Source organism: Phyllopteryx taeniolatus, chromosome 2, assembly GCF_024500385.1.
Source record: "Phyllopteryx taeniolatus isolate TA_2022b chromosome 2, UOR_Ptae_1.2, whole genome shotgun sequence".
NCBI lineage: Eukaryota > Metazoa > Chordata > Actinopteri > Syngnathiformes > Syngnathidae > Phyllopteryx > Phyllopteryx taeniolatus.
In genome coordinates, this window is record NC_084503.1 from 9,229,024 (window position 1) to 9,250,877 (window position 21,854).

At 40.8% G+C, this 21,854-nt stretch overlaps 1 protein-coding gene across 2 annotated transcripts in view; it reads right to left on the minus strand.

Annotated features, from left to right (window-relative positions):
- ano5b (anoctamin 5b) overlaps positions 1-18,988 on the minus strand; it is a 42,194-nt gene extending 23,206 nt beyond the window's left edge. Inside the window, exons 1-2 of one of the 2 annotated variants that reach the window (XM_061758987.1) lie at positions 18,673-18,988; positions 8,477-8,521 (exon numbers count right to left, since the gene is read on the minus strand). In XM_061758987.1, the coding sequence (XP_061614971.1) occupies positions 8,477-8,521; positions 18,673-18,748 (121 nt within the window). In that variant the 5' untranslated portion in view covers positions 18,749-18,988. The remainder of the gene's footprint in view (positions 1-8,476; positions 8,522-18,672) is intronic. The other variant, XM_061758994.1, reaches the window with a different exon arrangement.
- Positions 18,989-21,854: the final 2,866 nt, after the last annotated feature.

A 21,854-nucleotide genomic window follows, 5' to 3' on the forward strand; every position in this document is an offset into this window, starting at 1 on the left:
CCCTGGACTGGTCGCCAGTCAATTGCACAGCACATATAGACACAATCATTCACACCTATAGTAGAATCATCAAATAAACTACCATGCATGTTTTTGCAATGTATGAGAAAGTAAGTGGACACAACACAGGGAAAAAAATGGAAACTCACATACTTTTTGCACAATGGTAAAAAAAAAAAAAATAATAATTAAAAAAATAATAATAATTACCGGCATTACCAGATTACGAGCAACCTTTTATTGCTCAAGGACTGTTTTTCTCAATGTCTTTATGGCTCAAAAGTATTCTCTGTCAATTGACTGTCTGTTGTCGTACTAGTGCAGCTCCAATTACCGGAGACAAATTTGTTGTGTGTTTTTTTTGGACATACTTGGCAAAATAAAGATGATTCTGATTCTGAAAATCCTGATCGAAGATTCTTAGTCAAAATGTCTGACTGTGAGTCAGACTGACACGTAACATAATTTCAGAAACAATACAATGCTAACAAAAGATTGAAACAACTAAAATAAATAAGACACTAAAACAAGGGCTGAGTATCAAGCTGGGTTAAAAACCAAGGAATAAAAATGGTTTTTGAGGCATGTTTTAAAAATAAATACAGAGGGTGCTTGTCTGAAAACGACAAATGTTAGGTCTTAAAACAAATGTGTAGAAGAAAAACACAGTTACTTCAGTCAAATATGTTAGGAATCCTTGAATCATTCTAAGGGATATTTTTACACTTTGTTTGAGCAACTAAAGAAAGTGTACCAGTTGGGGGTACTTACTGTATGTGGCACAAACATATTGATGATGCATTTAAAGGAGGTTCAGACTATACAACTATTACATTTTAGAATTAAAAACACACAATGTCGCAGTTAAAAACACCACCCTTAATCCACTAACTATCAAGTCTAATTGCATCTCTTACAAGAACAGAATGAGATTATGTTGCGTGTTTGCCACACTCACAATTAGGCTATTCGCTTATTGAGTCATTGTTTCAGGCAGATAATGTTTCACCAAGGTTACACCTCTACACCTGCCAAATAGATACTGTAGTGTAGATAGTAATAAAACTTAATCCATGTGGCGTGTAAAGAAGCAAGGCATGACTATGACAATGCCATGTCTCATGATGTTCAAGAGCAGTACCTTAGCAGCAATTTTCAGTTAATTTACAATAATAGCCAGTCCTGTTTCAGTCCAGAGGCCCATCCATCCAGCCAGCCATTTCCTATACCATTTATCCTGTTTTAGTGTCACAATAGAGACAGGAGTCACTGCTAATTTCTTCTTTTTCTAAGGATTTTTTTTCCATCAGTAAATATACGCTTTCACAGGGGATCCTTTTAAGATTTACTACAACCAACAGTTTTTTTTCACTTACACAGCAGTCAAAAATACCAAAATGTTACTAAGAACATTTCATTTTATTGTAATGGGATTCAAATTCAATAAAGAATTTCAGAAAAGCATTATCATTATACAAAACATAATCATAAAGAAATGAATGATGGTTGTTGTTCAGCCATCAGTCGTATTTAAAAAAACAATATTTCACAAACTCTGCCAGTGTATGTAAACTTATGAGCACAACTGTACCTATAGGCAGTCACATGTACCCCTGTCATATTGGAATGAAAGTGTAGGCTACACCATTTTCATAACCTGTAGGTGGCGGTGGCATATTGGAATGAAAGTGTACAGCTTTTTCATAACCTCTAGATGGCGGCATACATTTAGTTCTTTCCATTTCCCCCTATACCTATGTATAATGTACACTCTTGACTTTTGACAATTTTTAGGGGGGAAAATGCGCATTATACACGAGAAATTACGGTACCATAATATCTATGCTCATTTTTGATTGCCCTTGTCTGGCATGTTAGCATTAAGGTAGCAGACTTTTGTTATAGTACATTTTGGTGTTTAAATATACAATGTTGAATTTTCTTTAGTTGTATGTGTTCATTTTACAGTAAGCTTCAACTAGGAATAATAAATAAACAGCTTGAAGAAGTCTGAACCTCCTTTAAATACATTGATTGTGACTTTCGGCTTGTCCTATCAGGGGTCACCATAGCGAGTCACTCGCATTATTTGTTTGGCAGTTTCCTTATGCCTGGCAGATGCCCCTGCTGACACCTCATTTTCTTTTAATGGGACTGCAGTGGCTGGGTACTGGGGCATTAGCCCGGAATTTTCAGTAGTACTATTATATTACTACTAATACTACTAAGGAATATTCTAAAGTGTGTTTTTTATGTAGTGTCTGTATCCCTCACCACAATAAATGGGGGTTCACTGTTACTATTTCTATTTTTTTCTTAAGGAGAAAACTGATTCAAAATCTGAGCAAATCGACATTTTCTAAGGAAAGAGATTGTTTTGGTTTCAACTCTAATTTGCATATTCTTAGACTTGATGGAAGTATGTGCTCTCTGACTGTCTTTCTACTCTATTTAAAGCAACTGCTGCTCTCTCCTAAGGTGGAATCTACTTTAAGAGTTACCACCTGGTCAATATGGCTGCATGTGTCTCGCTAACAACCTAATAAGGTCATAATAAATGTCTGTCATTATTCTGGTAAGAAGGAGATTTGCAGTGTAGTGACACTCAGTCATTTTGATAGTCCTGAAAATGAAAGAAATTGTGATCGAGAGGAAATCAGTGTCACACATGCTCCAGCCTTTCTGTAACACAATGACACACTGCATTCCAGCAGGGCAGCGTGGCAGACGCTGCTTGCTGCCTGCCTCTCTTTTATTCCTGAATGGTGGGAACGCAGCACTTCCTGTGGGGGAGGTTGGAACGCGCATGGAAACAGCGTATGCATCTCCGCAGTGCCAGAAGTCCCACGTGGACTCAGCCCACAAAGGACAATCCTCAGGCTTATTTAGGCAGCAGCCTCTGATTGGGCACAAAGATCTCAGACAGCTTTTAGGGGCCAATAGAAGAGGGTCTATTGGGTCTTCATGTGTATGCTCTATGAGGACACTTACTGTACTATAGAGGAATGGAAATGTGTCATCAATAAAATCTCTAAGGACAAACAATAAAACATCACTGGGATTGTGGCAAGAAGTGTCAGCTCAGCAACTGAAGTCTTACTTTGGACTGCAATGTTTTTTTTGTCCTTTTCAAGTACACGTGACATGTACACAGACAGTTATCTGGGTTGAGCAAATAGAAGCAAAGGGCCAGCAGTGTGTCACAGCTACTAGGTGGCTCGTGACAGCTAATGATGACATTGCAACCTTACAGGAGGCTAGAGTAAATTATCAATATAAATCTTCATGTTTATGAATAGTACAAATAAATGAAAATAATTAAAGCCAAGCAACCTAATTTTACCTCAGACAATACTGTATTGATAATTGGTTAGCCAAACATAAATCAATTGGACTTGCTCTCAGTGAGAAATTCCTAAATTGGTGTTATGGTGAGTCCGTGGCCAAGCAATCTTTCATCTTGAGAGAGGCATATAGGAAATTAACTTTTTAATGACTTGTATACAAATAGTTGTGTGTCTGGAGTGTCTAAACACCCTTCAAGTATGAAATTAATCACTAAGTAAATATTGTATTGTCTGCTTATTTCTGAAAATATGTCTGCAAGCGAACCGTTATGAATTTTGTGAAGTAACATCCATCCATCCATTTTCCGTACCGCTTATTATCACTAGGGTCCTGGGTGTGTGCTGGGGCTTATCTCAGCTGATTTCAGGCAAGAGGCGGGATACACCCTCAACAGCTAATCACACGGCACATACTGTATAAGCAAACAACCATTTGCACTCAGATTCACACCTACGGGCAATTTAGAGTCTTCAATTAACCTACCACGCATGTTTTTGGTGGTAGGTTGTTAGCAAAGTGTTAGCAAATATTAGCATTAGCTTACACTGTTATCTACATTAGCTTCTGATAACATACTCCAATTTGCAGCTAAGTTGTTGACGTAGGGACAGGAGGGTATTTTTGTTTGATGTCTGCTGCATGCACCACATTCACCAATCTGCACACTAATCGACAGGTTTATGGAGTGTACTGTATGAACTGCTGCCTCCACTAGTGTCACGGGAGTGCTGGAGCCTATCCCAGCTATCTTCGGGCGAGAGGCGGGGTACACCCTGAACTGGTCACCAGCCAATCGCAGGGCACATAGAAACAAACAACCACTCGCACTCACATTCACACCTACGGGCAATTTAGAGTCTTCAATTAAACTACCCTGCATGTTTTTGGGATGTGGGAGAAACCCGGAGTACCCGGAGAAAACCCACGCAGGCACGGGGAGAACATGCAAACTCCACACAGGCGGGGCCGGGATTTGAAACCCGGAATGCAGAATTGTGAGGCAGATGTGCTAACCAGTCGTGCACCGTGCCGCCTGCAATATAACAAAGAGTGAAAAATTTAAGGGGGTCTGAATACTTTCTGTACCCACTGTATATGCACGTCTTTGATATTGATGTGCTTGAGTGCTGCTACTATCCAATTTGCTGCTGTAAAACCTGTAATCTCCCCATTGCAGGACTAGAAAAAGCTTATGCTATTCTACTCTCTGTAGATGTAAGATGTAGACTCTTGAGCAGAAGAGCCTCACGGATCCTTTGTCCTTTTTTGTTTCCTTTTCTAGGAAAAGCAGCATATTAAAGTGTATATTGTTGTGTCTTCACAGTACTGTTATCATGGACAGACTATTCACACATCAAACGTACTATTCCAGAAATGTACACTTTATTGTCTTGAAAACCAAACCATGCAATTGAACAGAATTTGTCAGAAGTAAGTAATAGTAAATTATTTAACCACTGTTGCTGAGATATAAATCAGAGCTTTATTTAAAGGGTCTAGAAACACCACTCGCCAGAACCAATCAATATCAGACCTTGGGCCGAGACGGCATCTCCTAGGACGTGATGCTTCAACAAATTCAATATACCACCGAAAGAAGAAACACAGCAAGGCCAATATTCCGCATGCCCACAGGCATTTACCAATCGTTGAGGTTGGAGAAGACAACGACTGTGCATTGTCTCCCTCTTTCAAGCATTTTACCTGAATCAAACAAAACAAAACAAAAATAACATAGCCTGATTAAAGTTTCATTTGTATGCTGCTTGCCTCTGGCTGGGAAATCCAATACCTGTACAAGATTCTGTACCATTGGGAAGTCAATACCCCACTGCTTCACATTTTTCTATTCTTGCAAAGACCAGAATCTAATATTGTCAACATAACAAGACTAATAATTTTTTGAATGGAAAATTAACACTGGGGTGAGCAGTGTATATAGACTATCTCATCATAGTTAATGCAATTACAATATATGTATGTTGTGGCATTCACATGTACAGTATGATGATGCAAATTTACAAGTAATTGTTTTCGGTGTACAACCCCAATTCCAATGAAGTTGGGAGTTTGTGTTAAACATAAATAAAAACGGAATACAGTGATTTGCAAATCATGTTCAACCTAAATTTAATTGAATACACTACAAAGACAAGATATTTAATGTTCAAACGGATAAACTTTATTGTTTTTAGCAAATAATTATTAACTTTTTACATTTAAATTAAATTACAATTTTATGGCTGCAACACATTCCAAAAAAGGGTCATGTTTACCAGTGTTACATCACCTTATCTTTTAACAACATCCAATAAACGTTTGGGAACTGAGGACACTAATTGTTGAAGCTTTGTAGGTGGAATTCTTTCCCATTCTTGCTTGATGTACAACTTCAGCCGTTCAACAGTCCGGGGGTCTCCGTTGTCGCATTTTATGTTTCATAATGCGCCACACCTTTTCAATGGGAGACAGGTCTGGACTGCAGGCAGGCCAGTCTAGTGCTCTAGTGACAAAGCCACGCTGTTGTAACACGTGCAGCATGTGGTTTGGCATTGCCTTGCTGAAATAAGCAGGGGCGTCCATGAAAAAGACGTTGCTTAGATGGCAGTATATCTTGTGTGTACCTTTCAGTATTAATGGTCCCTTCACAGATGTGTAAGTTACCCATGCCATTGGCACTAACACAGCCCCATACCATCACAGATGCTGGCTTTTGAACTTTGCGTCCATAACAGTACGTATGGTTCTTTTCCTCTTTGGCCCGGAGGACACGACGCCCACAATTTCCAAAAACAATTTGAAATGTGGACTCGTCGGACCACAGAACACTTTTCCACTTTGCATCAGTCCATCTTAGATGAGCTCGGACCCAGAGAAGCCGGCGGCGTTTCTGGGTGTTGTTGATGAATGGCTTTTGCTTTGCATAGTAGAGTTTCAAGTTGCACTTACGGATGTAGCACCAAACTGTACTTACTGACATTGGTTTTCTGTAGTGTTCCTGAGCCCATGTGGTGATATCCTTTACACATTGATGTCAGTCTTTGATGCAGTGCCGCCTGAGGGATCGAAGGTCACGGGCATTCAATGTTGGTTTTCGGCCTTGCCGCTTACATGCAGCGTTTTCTCCAGATTCTCTGAACCTTTTGATGATATTATGGACCGTAGATGATGAAATCCCTAAATTCCTTGCAATTGTACGTTGAGGAACATTGTCCTTCAACTGTTCGACTATTTTGTCAAGCACTTGTTCACAAAGAGGTGAACCTCCCCTCATCTTTGCTTGTGAATGACTGAGCAATTCAGTGAAGCGCCTTTTTTACCCAATCATGGCACCCACCTGTTCCCAATTAGCCTGTTCACCTGTGGGATGTTCCAAACAGGAGTTTGATGAGCATTCCCCAACTTTCTCAGTCTTTTTTGCCACCTATCCTATTTTTTGGAACGTGTTGCAACCATAAAATTCAAAGTTATTGATTATTTGCTCAAAACAATCAAGTTTATCAGTTTGAACATTAAATATCGTGTCTTTGTGGTCTTTTCAATTAAATATAGGTTGAACATGATTTGCAAATCATTGTATTCTGTTTTTATTTATGTTTAACACAACGTCCCAACTTCATTGGAATTGGGGTTGCATTTTCAAAAAGCCGGTCAGGATTGCAACAGCAACAGTAAGTAATAATTTCACCTTAAATAACAGCTTCAGTTTACATTCAGTACATATTTATAAAGCACCGCTAGTCCCATGGTGACCAAGAATTACCTACTTCAGTGATCTATATTAGTAGGGCCACCCAAGAGACCGTTAACAATTTCGCACAGTGTTTGTACTTTTGCTCCACAATTTATATGATAGCCATCGCTTACTTTTTGAGATGTGGCCTTATTTTCACGTCCGGCGTAAATCCGGCGCAATTGTGTGCCAGGGGCAGGTTAGACTGACGCTGGTAATTTTGTAGACCAGCCGAGCTTGGCAAATCCGAAAGTGGGTGGGCTGTGCCACTGTGCGTGTGTTTAGAGCCAACAACTTTAGAGCCAATAATAAATAATAAAATCAGCTCCATTCATGCCCTTTAAATGTGGCGCAACGACAGTCTTAAAGGAGATATTTCTGCGCGGAAGAGGACTAGACGTAATCGCAGTGATTCGTGTGTCAGTGAAGCATTGTCACTGCTATTGGCTGGTGTGGCAACAGACAATGTGAGCGGGTACCCTAATTCAATACAGAATGAGATGGTGATAAATGCTGTCGACTTAAATACTGTATGTCCACGGACCTCAGGGTCTGTCTGCCTGTGCCCTGATAAAATTCACCAAAATAGCATTACACCAGCGGTCTACCTTGCGCCAAGATTTAGACGTGGTCAGAGGAGGCTCAAGTTTAGACTAACTTTTTGCCACCAAATTATCCAAGGGCACACCCTCGCTCTACCGGAACACCCAGTTTGGTGCAGACCGGTCTGCCAAATTGGCAAACACGTGCAGCAAGCCTTGAGCTTACACAAAAATCAGAAGCCCCACCGAAGATGCACTGTCTACAAAAATAGAGCCCACAGTGTTATAATATAGAATAGTTTTTAAATGGTGTTATAATGGGTATTATAATAAGGTATTAACACCCTCAGTCACTGGATTGTATTCAGGTGAGGTTGCTTCCATTTACTTCAGTGTGGAAAAAATAAGGTTACCATGGTCAGCTTGTTAACAAATGCTGGAAATGGAGGAGAGAACTTTAAAGGGAGCATGACTACATTTGTTAGCATCAAAACCAACTAATTCTCCGATGGTTGAACAATTTGCCTCATTATTCATGTTAACATGCCTGACAACAACATGTGTACATGCATCAGTGCAGATGAGACACCTTAGCCATGAGCACAGCACACTGTACAACCTGTAGTTGAGGGCCAACATGGGAGGCTAAAACAGCAAACGGGCAAAGACACTCCTGGGTGTGATCAGCACACATACCAGGGGAGAATTAACAGGCAAATAGAAGCAGACTTATGCTAAACTACTGAGCACAGCTTGGCGTCATGGGAACAAGTATATGAAATGAGATAAGAAGAGGAAAGTAATGAAAGGATGGACAGACAGGCATCACATTAAGCCTCGGATCTGCCCGTACCTGTGTGCAGGTTGATCCTGAAAGCAGTCAGCACGGCAGGACCATCTTAAGGGAGCATATATAAACATTAGAAAGCGGTATTATGTTGTCAGTAAGAAGTAAACAAGCCTGTTTTTAAATGCTGGTGGACATCAATACTGGGTCTCACTTGTAATAGTGCCTCAGGTAAGCTTGGACAAATTAAAAGAAGAAAAACAGTCAGAATGTTCAGCAAAGTGTTTTATCCCCTCTGGGAATCACATCAGGACTGTAGTAGATAACTGAAACAATTCATCTTGAAAATGAAACAGCCCAAGACTAAACATAACTCAGTACAGTAAACTCTCCTCAGTATAACACAATCCATTCCATGATGTTGGTCAACCCCCAGTTTGTACAGGCAATGTTTTAAGTTACATTGAAATAGTCCTGACTGTCATAACAACTCACCTAACAACTTAAAAACTCAAGTAATGTCACAAAATGACGGTTCCCTGTTTTTCAGTGACTGAGAGGAATATTTTTTCCCCATTTTAGTTGAATTATACATTGTATAACCTTGAGAACATTCAACTTTGGAGGTTCAGTGGGAGTCTGTAATTTTACAACATAAGCACCAATAACAGCTCATGTAGCTCCTTCACAACTGCTTCATTTTTTTCCCCCACTCAGGAATCATTTCATTTTTTAAATTTAGACAGGGGTTGCTATGTCTCACACTTGAATAACCACAGCTTGGCATTGTGTCATAACAAAACAGGGGAAGTAACACTGATTTAGAAAAGATTTAACTTCCTTCTTAGTCAGAGACAGAGATGACAGATGTGCAAAAAATTTCAAATGTTACATTATAGCATGTGTGATAATGTTAGTACAGCAGTTTAAATGAATCGCATGAATGAGCAATGAAATAATAGCATTGATCCAAACTTTAGTGTAGTTAAGCTTTTTAAATAAATAGCTATTAAACCCCAAGTTTTAATTGCAGCATTTCCCTTTTAATCTGTAAAGAAACTTAAATTAAACGTGAAATATCAATGTACACCTAAAAAACAAGATGATTAACTAGAAAATGCACTCACACTGCTCAAAAAGCATTTTTATAAGGGATACAGTAAAATGTTCTTGAATCAGTCAGCCATTTCCTTGACAAGTGCAAACATTGCTAATCCAAGAAGTCATGTTCAAGAAAGAGAAGACACAGTCTTATCTTTCTGAGACACAAACGACAACCGCTGAAATAGCATGTCAATCATGGTTGAGGACGTGATGTGTGTGAGGTCTACAGCTGTTTCCAAGGAACACTGGCACACACAGATTAGGTTCCATTATAATCACATTAGGAAGTCTTTCTCCAATGATGTTGCTTTCCGACGAAGGTAAAAGTTATTCATTAAATAACATTTGGTGGCTGGGTATTAGTTCGTTTTCTAGGTTTTATGCACCTGAAGGCATGTAGGCCGAGGCCCATAAAAATATACAGCAGGGGTGTGAAACTTAAACAATAATTGTTTTCAATTTATTTTAAGCAAAGACATGCTTGCAATCTCAATCTGCAGTTTTGGTATTTTAGCAAGAGACGTGAGGTTGACGCACATGCTTTGCTTTTAGCCTCCAGTCCATGAGTTTGACACCTGTGGTATACTGCAAAGAACACGGTTTAACTTAAGAGCATGTTATATCTAAAATATATGATATTTTGATCATCACACAAAACAAAACTGAGACTGAAAAGAGTGTTTTTATGTGTTATTTAGTATTGTGGCTCCATTACAGGGATAAAACAATTCCAGGGTCAGTTTCCATGGCAACTCTTTGGCTCTGTTTCTGCTCCCGCTGAGAGATGATGTCATCTGGATGCATATAGGAAAAAGAGAAGGTCTGATGGCTAGCATGAGATCAACTTCGAAGGAAGCACACACACACACACACACACACACACACACACACATACACACAAAAGAATCAATAATAGCTATGACGAACCATTGAAAAGGGAAGACATTTCATAAGACTTACGTGTCATGATTAAAGGACAACTTTTCCCAAGAGATGCTGGGTTGTTTTATTGGAGAGGGTGTTTAGGCCTACACACGGAGCTAGCTCGTCCATTAAACAATACAAGCAAACACCTGCGCTGCCTCGAAGGGGCGACATAAAATCAGGAAAAAATTCAACTTCAATAATAATAGAAAAAGGTTATTCAAATATAATTATAACAGATTCATATGCACAACAAAGCCCAATTATAGTTACTACAAATGATAATACCAAATAAATACCAAATATATTATAATTATTATTATTAGTAGTAGTAATAGTAGTAGTATTGTTAATAACAATGATAATTATTGTTAATAATATAAATACTAAGGATAATAATGATGTAATAATAATAATAATAACAACAATAATAATAATAGTGTAGCGTGAATATGTTATTCAATAAATTGACTTGAATTTGTTGTAAGCTCACAAAAGGGACCGCCAATACCTCCCGCGACCACGAGTCAGATAAAGTGAAACTAAGTGTTGATATTACCTAGTATACAATCTTTATCGTTAAAAGGTGCACCACTTTGCGTTGTTCGTTATGAACAGGTCCTAGCAATGAGAAAGGGTTGCTACACGAATGTAATTTGGATACTTCTCCGACTTTAGAGATTCAAACCTTTGATTCAAGAAGCACAAAGATGAGGCAAATAGTTAGGAATGACATAGGGTGAACGGCCTAAGGTTAACCGTTATTAAGTACTTTCATGGGCCAAGGTTGAGATTCGTGAGATTTTCACACCAATAATCCATCCATCCATTTTCTTTACCGCTTATCCTCACTAGGGTTGCAGGCTGCTGGAGCCTATCCCAGCTATTTTCGGGCGGGAGGCACGGTACACCCTGAACCGGTCGTCAGCCAATCGCAGGGCACATATAAACAAACAAGCATTCACATCTATGGGTAATTTAGAGTCTTCAATCAACCTACCACGCATGTTTTGGGAATGTGGGAGGAAACCGGAGTACCTGGAGAAAACCCACGCAGGGACGGAGAGAACATGCAAACTCCACACAGGCGAGGCCGGATTTGAACCCGGGTCGTCAGAACTGTGTGTCAGATGTGCTAACCAGTTGTCCACCATACTGCCCAATTTGTACTTAATTTGATGAATAGCAAAGTTTGACTGACAGTTTAAAGCCGCGGCCAAGGATGCTTCGCCCTGAGTGGCGACTTGAAGGAAGAAGACAGATCAGCTTTGCCGAAAATCCATTTTCTGGGACCAATTGTGACAAGTTATGGCTGGCTAGGCGGGTCACACCTCCGTGGATCTGTTTGGGAGCAAGCGGCTGCTCTGCTGAAAGATCTCGCCATGTGGGTCGCCAGTGGTTTTTGCTTTGGTTACACTTTGGTCTTTACGGCCAAAAATCATTCGGTGACGACGAAACGTAACGCCAGCCAGCGGCACGGACCCAAAAAATGGAAAGAAAAAAAAAAGTTGGACTAAGCCAGCTCCGGGAGGAGCTGACTAGGTCGAAACCTAGCACCCAGAGAGGTCAGGAACCACAGCAGGACTAGAGCTTCCTCAGAGGCGGGTTGAGAGCTACTCCTGTTCATGAATTTAATAAAATCACATTTTGTCATCTGCAATATGAGAAAACACAACAAAACACGAGTTTAAGCTTTGCATCAACAGTTTGTGTGGGGCTTTGGATGGTTGAGATACTTTGTCTTGAGTAGGGAGGATGAGGCGTGATAGTATTACTGACGGCTGGGTTGGGCAGCCATTTGTACTTTCAAGGAAGGTTTGGATTTCTGTCCATTTTGGGGAGTTGGCGATATTCGTTACAATAATAATAACAATAATAAGATGCCGTTCTTACTTTCCATGTGATTTGCTACTTCTTTGCATCTTCTACTCAACAATTCACTGTAATGACAATAAAGTTGTGTCTAATATGCATTCATTCATTCATCTTATATTATTTTAAATTAGCTGAAATGTTATCTTATAAATTAAAGACAACAGTAAAAAACAATTAGTCCTCATTCATTCATTCATTTTCTGTACCGCTTAGCCGCACTAGGGTCGCGGGTGTGCTGGAGCCTATCCCAGCTATCTTTGGGCAAGTGGCGGGGTACACCCTGAACTGGTCGCCAGCCAATCGCAGGGCACATATAAACAAACAACCTTTCACACTCACATTCACACCTATGGACAATTTACCTACCATGCATGTTTTGGGGATGTGGGAGGAAACCAGAGTAGCCGGAAAAAGCCCACACAAGCACGGGGAAAAAAATGCAAACTCCACACAGGGGAGGCCGGATTTGAGGCCGGATCCTCAGAACTGTGAGGCAGATGTCCTAACCAGTCGTCCACCGTGCCGCCCAAGTCAAAACCATTTTGTGTACAGTGAATTGCCGATGGGGGGGATGGCACATAAAATCCCACCCAGGGCGCTACAAGTGTTCTGTCGAATGGAACCTGCCAAACACCTGCCGTTGTACAATCCGGATTTCCACCAAATACACCTCACACAAATACTCAGGGTTCAAATCGCATATACAGCATAGAGAATTCAGATGTAAGGATCTCATAAGTCAGGGGTCACCAACATGGTGCCCACGGGCACCCGGTAGCCCCAAGGACCTTGTCCTTGTGGAAAAGTGGTGGGGGTGGGCGTGGGGTGGTTGATTTTAATTCATGAAAAGCACTTTGAGTTGCATTGTATGAATGAAAAATATTGTACAAATAAAGTTTATTTGATTGATAAACTTTCCACTGTTTCAGTTTTCCTAATTTGGGGGGCGTGGCTAAAACATGCATTAGTCGCCCTTCTTCAACTATATAAGAACAAAGAAGCCTTTGCTCACATCAGCGGTAATCCGGCACAATTGTGATGTACAGTTAGCTAGCTAGCTATGCCTACACCCTGAAAATGCATTTTCTCTTCAGATACTCCACGCGCATGGCCGCTTTAGAGCTTCTCGTGTTCGGCCGTGAGTGTCCGCAAATCACTCAGAGAAAGGCGGAAGAGTGAGGAGGGAATTTTTTATTTTGTTTTTAAGTCCAAGATCACAGACGGCGTGTTGACCAGAGCTACGGGCTGGCGTGGCCGCTTTAAAGCTTCTTTAAACTCGCACGGACGGCGACCGGGTTAACGTCACTGTGGCTGTCCCTCGCGTAGTTTGCCTTTATACTAAAGCGCAACCCACACGCGCTGTTTTGAAAGTGTCCTGCAGTTCTCCTCCAAGTCGGGGGTGTCGCTACGGCTGGTATTGGATAGGACATCACAGGGTGGAGTTTCCTCCGCATTTATTTATTTTTTTGCCATTTCCGGCAGCCGTTTTTACTTTCCTTTCAGTAACAAGGAACAAAGCAACAACAATGGTGACCGCAACAGAACAAATGGACCTCGATGACCAGAGGATACGTTTAATTATGCTGCAAAATCGATCGAGAAGGCGGCGATGTAGATGGTATGTAGAACCAATGGGCACACTGGTACGTCATCACAGCTCGCGTTCAACACCATCATCCCTGAACTCCTCTCCTCCAAGCTTCTCCATCTCAGCATCTCGCCTCCCATCTGCCGGTGGATTCACAACCAGGGCCACGACCCGCAGTACCGCAACGCGAAAATCCACAAGACCAGTGCAACAAATATGACACTGGCTGATCTGATGAGCAAAAATGTTGTTTAAACGTAAGAGTAACAATAGATGATGTCCGCTCCAGAGGTGGGTAGAGTAGCCAAATATTGTACTCAAATAAGAGTACTGTTGCTTGACAATAATGTGACTCAATTAAAAGTAAAAAGAAATCCTCCAAAAAATTACTTGAATAAGAGTAAAAAGTACACATAATTACTCAAGTCCTGAGTAAATAGTGAGTAACTTCAGATTGTTTTAACCACAGCATGAACATCAATAAAATAAAACTAACAAAATAAAATGTGGATGTGCTAATTCTGATAATACTGTGTGTGTGCGTGTGTGCGTGCGTGTGTGTGTATGCACAGCCAAAACTACAACATCTGCAATTTACTGCAAGGTGTTTTCTCAAGTTACAAATGGGCAGAAATATCCACGTTTGGGCAGACAGTGCCAGACAAATGCTACAATACACGAAAGCTTTTGCTTGTGTTTATCTAAATGTAAACACGAGTAGCGCGCCGCTGCCTTCACCATAATGACGACCTTCCCAACATGGTGGCCACGTAGGCACGATGATCAGCCGGGATGGCTTACCTCGTGTTATTACCTACTGTATGCCCGGGAAGCCCAATAGAAGACGTTGTGTGAGGTCATGTGACTTTCTTGTGTTGTTTGATTGGTGAACTAGACTTAAACGTCACTCGCTCTTAAATTGGATTGGCGCAAACAGCGCCCAATGCGCAAGTTGAAGTTTTAGTCTCGCGCACAAAATAGTTGATAAATAAGCAATATTTGATAAATAAAAGTAGCGAGCGACATTTAGATCATTTTAACGGAGTAAAAGTACAGTTACTTCTTTACAGCAGAAGTGGTGGAAGTGTTTTTTCTGGTCTCGTCAACACCTTTGACTTATCCAAAAAGTAGCTCCCGAGCGTACAGACGGAACGTCAGTCTAATGCGCCCGCATATTAGTCCGCCGCGGAGTAAAATTCTGAAATTACATCTGTGCGTGGATGGTGGATGTGTGGAATGGATCTAGCTGCCAGCGTTCAAGGAGTACGAAATAGCCTATGACGACCCCCCCTGGAAAAACTAATCAGATCTATACGATTCACGTAAATGGCCTATTTTTTGTTCAAAAGGGCGAATTTCGCCAAAAGGCGACTTATTTGTATGTATGGTGGACTTAAGCATTTTTCCTCTTCCACACTCCAGAGGCTGTAGTAAGTGCAGCGCCCCGTGAGGGTGAAATATCATTAGGATTCATGATTCAGTTATCCCAGTAAGCCCAAAGATGGCCCAGTGACGGCTGACTCATGCTGACGGTGCAAGACAAACCTTGCCCATGAAGCTCACCTACACTCACCAACTGCCCAACTGCCCAACGGCCCAATGTGTCTCTACCACATTACACCAACAGCTGAACGTTGACCTACTGTATTGTATCATATTGATTGATGAAAAATATCGGTGCCAGTTGACTTTTTTGACCTGCGGGGACCTTTTCCGCTTTAAACATGCTGCATGTAAAAAAAAAAAGACAAACTCCTTTGTGTTTTGCTTTTTCGTGTTTTATTGTGATTCCACTACAGATAGATACCAGTGTTGGCACAGAGCACAAATAACAAGAAAACTTAAAATATTGCATGCAGTTAATATAGGTTTTATTATGCAGACGTAAGACCTTGGAACGGATTGTTTAAATTTGCATTATTTCCAAAGAGACAAATTGGTTCTCGTCAGCTTGTCTTTCTCAGCAGATTCCGGGTTAGCATCATAGAATGGATTGTGTTCAACATTAAAAGTGTTACTGTACCACATTAGTCTGTCAACGAGTCTATAAATTGATGTTTGGGCAGCTGTGAACAAGGTACTATAGCCGAAACAGAGACAGAGGAAAGCGAGGACAGGGTTCTTCCTCCCCTTACACATGTTCCTGAAGGTCTGCTCTGATAAGAGCTTCAACAAAGCCAAAGCACAACAAGCGCAGTCTATCAACCCACTGCAGAACACAGCTAAACAGACCGCTCTTTAGTAAACACTTATCTTTAAGTACAATTCAGTGTTGCATGAGAACAAGCTCAGGTCTCCATTTATTGCAGATCAATCAGTAAATTTTGCAAGAGCCAGACTGCTATTTGTTCCCACTGCCAGTCTGGATAAAATTGTTCACAATATGAAAGAAATTCAATCACGAGGTCAAACCATTACAGCCAAAAATACCTCTTCAGTGTTGAACAAGATCACAAGATCATAAAATGCAGTTGGCTTGGTAGGCCAAAAAAAGTGCCAGAATCCCTTCAACTATACTCAGCGCTGTGATTTGTGAAAAACTAAATACAAACCTGAATATAAAATGGTTTGTTGACTAACACGTAAGCTTAATATTAAAGTATGGTGTATGTGATTTATTTTCTTTTTTTATTTTAAAACAAAAGGCACGGTGGACGACTGGTTAGAGCGTCAGCCTCACAGTCCTGAGGACCCGGGTTCAATGCCCGGCCCCGCCTGTGTGGAGTTTGCATGTTCTCCCCGTGCCTGCGCGGGTTTTCTCCGGGCACTCCGGTTTGTTCCCACATTCCAAAAACATGCATGAATTGGAGACTCTAAATTGCCCGTAGGTGTGAATGTGAGTGCAAACGGTTGTTTGTTTGTATGTGCCCTGCGATTGGCTGGCAACCAGTTCAGGGTGTACCCTGCCTCCTGCCCCGATGATAGCTGGGATAGGCGCCAGCACGCCCGCGACCCTAGTGAGGAGAAGCGGCTCAGAAAATGGATGGATGGATGGATTTTAAAACAATCTACCATGCATCATTCTACTGTTTCTAGAGAGAAGCATACCTACTAATAATTACACCCAATTGATCCAACAAGATGATACAAAATGAAATCCTATTGGACGTTTTGGTTCCTGATATAATTGAGACATGCATCATTTTAAAAGCTGAGCCGATCAGCATGTAATTGCCACCATACAGGTAAAACGTTATTCATGTTTATCAGGTTCCTTCTTTTTGAATTGTCCACATTCATTAGACGATAAACACTGGGCATATGGACTGAAAGGAGCACACGGCAGAACAACCATTCCTGTCCTTGCAGCTTGTTAAACTACTGCTCACATCACACGCATCCTTTCACAATTCAACTGGTTATTGGCTTTGTCCTGTGTCATTCAAGATATTTCAAGATAATTCAAGATAGAACTTTTCTTGCATCACCACTTGGTTTTAAGGCCTCTCACAACAACTTCATTGACCAAAATCATCGTAAGAACAGAAGAGTGCACCTGCATGATTTCTGTCTTTCATACTATGTTAAGTGACATTGTGTTAGTCAATATAACATCATGTTTTAAGTAATAAACAACTATTCTCTAGTGCAAATTACTGATCTTCACGGGTGATATCAGTTGAATGTGAACAGAGTGTTAAATGTTTTACTATTTTTGGGATGTTTAGAAGGTAATCCTACAATAAGTGTAAGAGACATAATGAAGCTAAAACACTACCTAGAAGCTTCGTGAAGTGAAAACTACTCATCTGCACTCATTTTACAAGGTGCCGATGGGGAAAAATAATGGGAAAACAATTAGTTTTCATCAAGCTAACAACTCAAAGCATATCTACTGCTGGGTAAAATGTCCCTAATGGACAATGCTGGTTATTGTTTCAAACCACACTGAAAGTGGTTTGGGGTTGAGCAAGGACTCATTGACTGCTGACCATCACTGAAGAAGAAATCCCGTATATCATAGGTGTCAAACTCAAGGCCTGGGGGCCAGAAGTGGCCCACGACGTCATTTGATGTGGCCCGCGAAAGCAAATCTTGTGTGTCAACTACCATCATTCTTGCTAAAATACCAAAATTACAAATTGTCATATGGAATAAATAATGTTGAGATATTGCAAGCATTTTTTGGTTACCAAACCCCTTGTTACAGTACCTTGACAAACTATTATCCTTTTAACCTGATATTAAACCAAAAAAACAAAAACAAAAGTTATCCATCAATTTGTTGTGAATTTGTAACAATATAATGAGGTGATTAAACATGGATGAAACATTTATATGGTTTTTTTGACACCCCTTGCATATATGGATAGTAAAAATACAAATTATGTTTTCTGTAGTCTGAATGACATTGCACCTTATTTCATACATCTTATTATTTGAGCAATGTAAATCTTTTAACTCTACCTAAAACTCTTGTTTTAGTTTTGGAAACAGCTCGCAGGGTGACCCCACTGCTTGTTTTGAAATGACACACATTGAGCTCACAATAAAAATAGAAAAAGAGAACCAGTGTATATTATAGTCTTACTTTGCAAAATGTTCTCAAGGGTAGCCTCTGTTCAGAGAAAGCATAAAGTAGACGGGGACGACCCTGTTTGCACTGAAATGGAAGTTTAAAACAACCTTATGTTGTTTCTTATTGGAAAGTGGTTTCCTTAAAAGATGTGTAGTGAGTAAATCACTTGCAAGCGGTGCGGGAAGATACTTTCTTGACATAAATCAATGAAGGAAAAAAATGAATAAATAAAAAAGAAAGAAATGGGCCTACCTCCGGTGTGAGAGTCTCCGGTGCTCTGCAGCTCGATCAAAGTTTCATCCCTCGCCTTGCCCGTTATTCTTCTCATTGCGGCCAACCGTGTGATCAGTCAGTGGGGGCTGGCGGACTGGGGCGGAGAGGCACGGACCGGTGATGCCACTGTGGCACTGTCGGCTAACAGCAAGCCTCCGCCGTCTACACACACACACACACACACACGAACCGTCAATACAAGAAAGGGGGGAGCATCTTTTTGTACGTTTGGAAAGAAGCCCGATGGAAGTGATCCCTGCTCGCTGCCCGAGTCGTGAAGGTACTCCTAAAAGGGGAGTGGCGACAGGCTTTCCATCGGCTCAATGGGGAGGGGCCTGTTTAGGAAGGCGTAATGTTATGAACGTCTGACAGAAAAAAAATAATAATTATAAGAGTCAATGTCAGGCAGGAGCTGGCGAAACTAAATCTAAAGTGGCTGGAACACAAGTTTAAAAAAAAAATAATAATAAAATCTCCCGAGACAGGGTAGTACTTTTGGAAGCACGAGCGTTATTTGTACACAACAACGATACCTTGTGGTTCACATAAGCAGTGCAATCATATTTTCTGGTCTAAACGACACACCCACCATCCACAATTTTAAGTGCACTTCATTGGCTGCATGAAACAAATGCTCTTGCAAAGAGTAATATTTAGGCGTACCGTGCCTCTCACCCAATGTCAACTGTAACTCTAACCAGGTCAATTCAGTGCTACAGAAAATGGATGGATGGATCATCTTGTGTGGAATATGGATGTTCTCCCAATGTTTGCACGGGTTTTTATCCCAGGACTCTGGCTTCCTCTCACATTCGAAAAACGTGCACGGGAGGTAAATTGAACACTCAAAATTAGGGACTGGCGAGTACCGATGCCAGGTATCGGTATCAGGCCTTCACCGACCTTATTTAGGTATCGGGTACTTGTAAAGGCTACAGATACCAGCCACCGATACTTAAGGCAAAAAAATCCTTACCAGCAGTTGGCCCTACACTGTTTGACACATCGACGAATCGTCACAAAGAACGAAATGTCTTTGTTCACAACTATCTGCCACAGTGTTCATTGAAATTTGATGTATCAAATGTACTAGTGCGATCAGTAAGTACTCAACAGTGAATAGTGAACAGTGAACACTGAAAAAAAAAAGTGGTATTGAACTATACATCCCGACTCAAAATCATCTGTAGGTGTAACTGTGAGTGTAAATATGACTGTGAATGGTTGGTGACCAGTTCAGGGTTTACCCAACCTAGGATTGAGCTCACCAGCAAAATAACCAAAGTATTACAAACACCGCTCATAAAAATTCAAACTATACTGTAATAAACGTGCTGTTAGATTAACACTTCTTTAACACAATGTCTTGTACATTTTCTACAGTGCTCTTCGTTAAACATGCTTATCGTTAATACAAGCAGATGTCCCAAAATGTGTTGGGAACAGAACTAGTGTACATGCACAGGGGTTTTGACAATCTTTCACAGCATGGCATTGTGTAGTGTGTCATCATGGACCGAAAAAGGTATGGCAAATTAAAGTAGCAGTATAGTAAGAAACAAATCTTTGTATTGCACCAGGGCTAACCACATGCAGTGAAATATCGTTTGCTTTTAACCCGCCGCCACCGTGATTCGCAAAAGGTGAATTGAGGCAACTGGATTTGTTTTGGTTTGTTTGATGAAGACTTTTACCGTTAATCCAAAAGGCTTCTTCAATTGAAAATGTAAACTGTGTAAACTTTGTTTAAATATCCATCTATCCATTTTATATACAGTTCAAGCTCACAAGGGAGCTGGAGTCTGTCCGAGGTGTTTCAGCTTTTGAGTCTACAATTAACCTTACAAACCTGTTTGCAATGTGGGAGAAAACCGGAAAGAAAACCCCAAACAATCATGAAGCAAAATTTTAACCCAAAACCTATGAAGTGTATCTTGTAAAGTAAAAAAAATAAAAAACAGGGTGCCAATGGAGAATAGCTTGTCTACCATTGGTTTCCTCTTTAAAACTAAAAAGGAAATTCTGCTAGGAAGAGGTCTAGCAGATAATAATGGCACAACATTGTCAAGTGATATGCAAGGATACATGAAAACCACTGGCAAAGGGGAAAGGGTTCAAGATCTACTGTATAGTTGACATGCACACGTGGTCTAAATAGCTTTGGCATTCCAATTATTTTCACAGTGAATTAGTTTGATCCTCAGAGGCCAAACATAGCCAGTTTTAGAGTATTTTAAGTTCATTGCCGGAGACGAACAATAATGAAATTGAATTATTTAAATTAACTCGAAGTGGTGAAGCGAAGGAAACTAAATGATTCCAATATAAGTTGGAAAACAATTGGAACTTATATTACAAAACAGCAAAATAGGAACAAACATTTGTTTAATGCAATTCATAACTCCAACCCCAGTATATGTATATTTCTCACACAAGGTTAGGGATATTCGGCTTTCGGGTGAAATTTCAAACTAAAATGTTCATCGTCAGAATCAGCTTTTTTGGTCAAGTATGTTACAAGACACACAAGGAATTTGTCTCCGGTAGTTGGAGCCACTCTACTATGACAACAAACAGCCACTATGACAAAGGGAGATGGAAGAGGTGGTGACCACGATGTGGAGGGTCCAAGAGGATTTTACATGCCCTTGTTTTGGTCCTGGCAGAGTGGAAGTCCTCAAGGGAGGGTAATGATAAGTATTTTCAGCAGCTTTGACTGTACGTTGCAGTCTGACTTTGTCCTTCTTTGTGGCGGCACCAAACCAGTCTGTGATGGATGAACACAGAACCGATTCAATGACCGCTGTGTAGAACTGCCTCAACAGCTCCCGTGGCAGGCCGTGCTTCCTCAGAAGCCGCAGGAAGTACATCCTCTGCTGGGCCTTTTTGAGGATGGAGTTGATGTTGAACTCCCACTTCAGGTCCTGAGAGACTGTAATTCCCAGGAACTTGAAGGTCTCGAAGGTTGACACCGGGCAGTTGGACAGCGTGAGGGGCAGCTGTGGCGAAGGATGCCTCCCGAAGTTCACGATCATCTCTACAGTCTTGAGCGTGTTCAGCTTCGGGTTGTGTCGGCCGCACCAAATGAAATAAGAAATGAAATCGCCATTTAAAAGCAGCATTTGAAGTTCACTTGGGATATATTGCTCTGATATATTTGT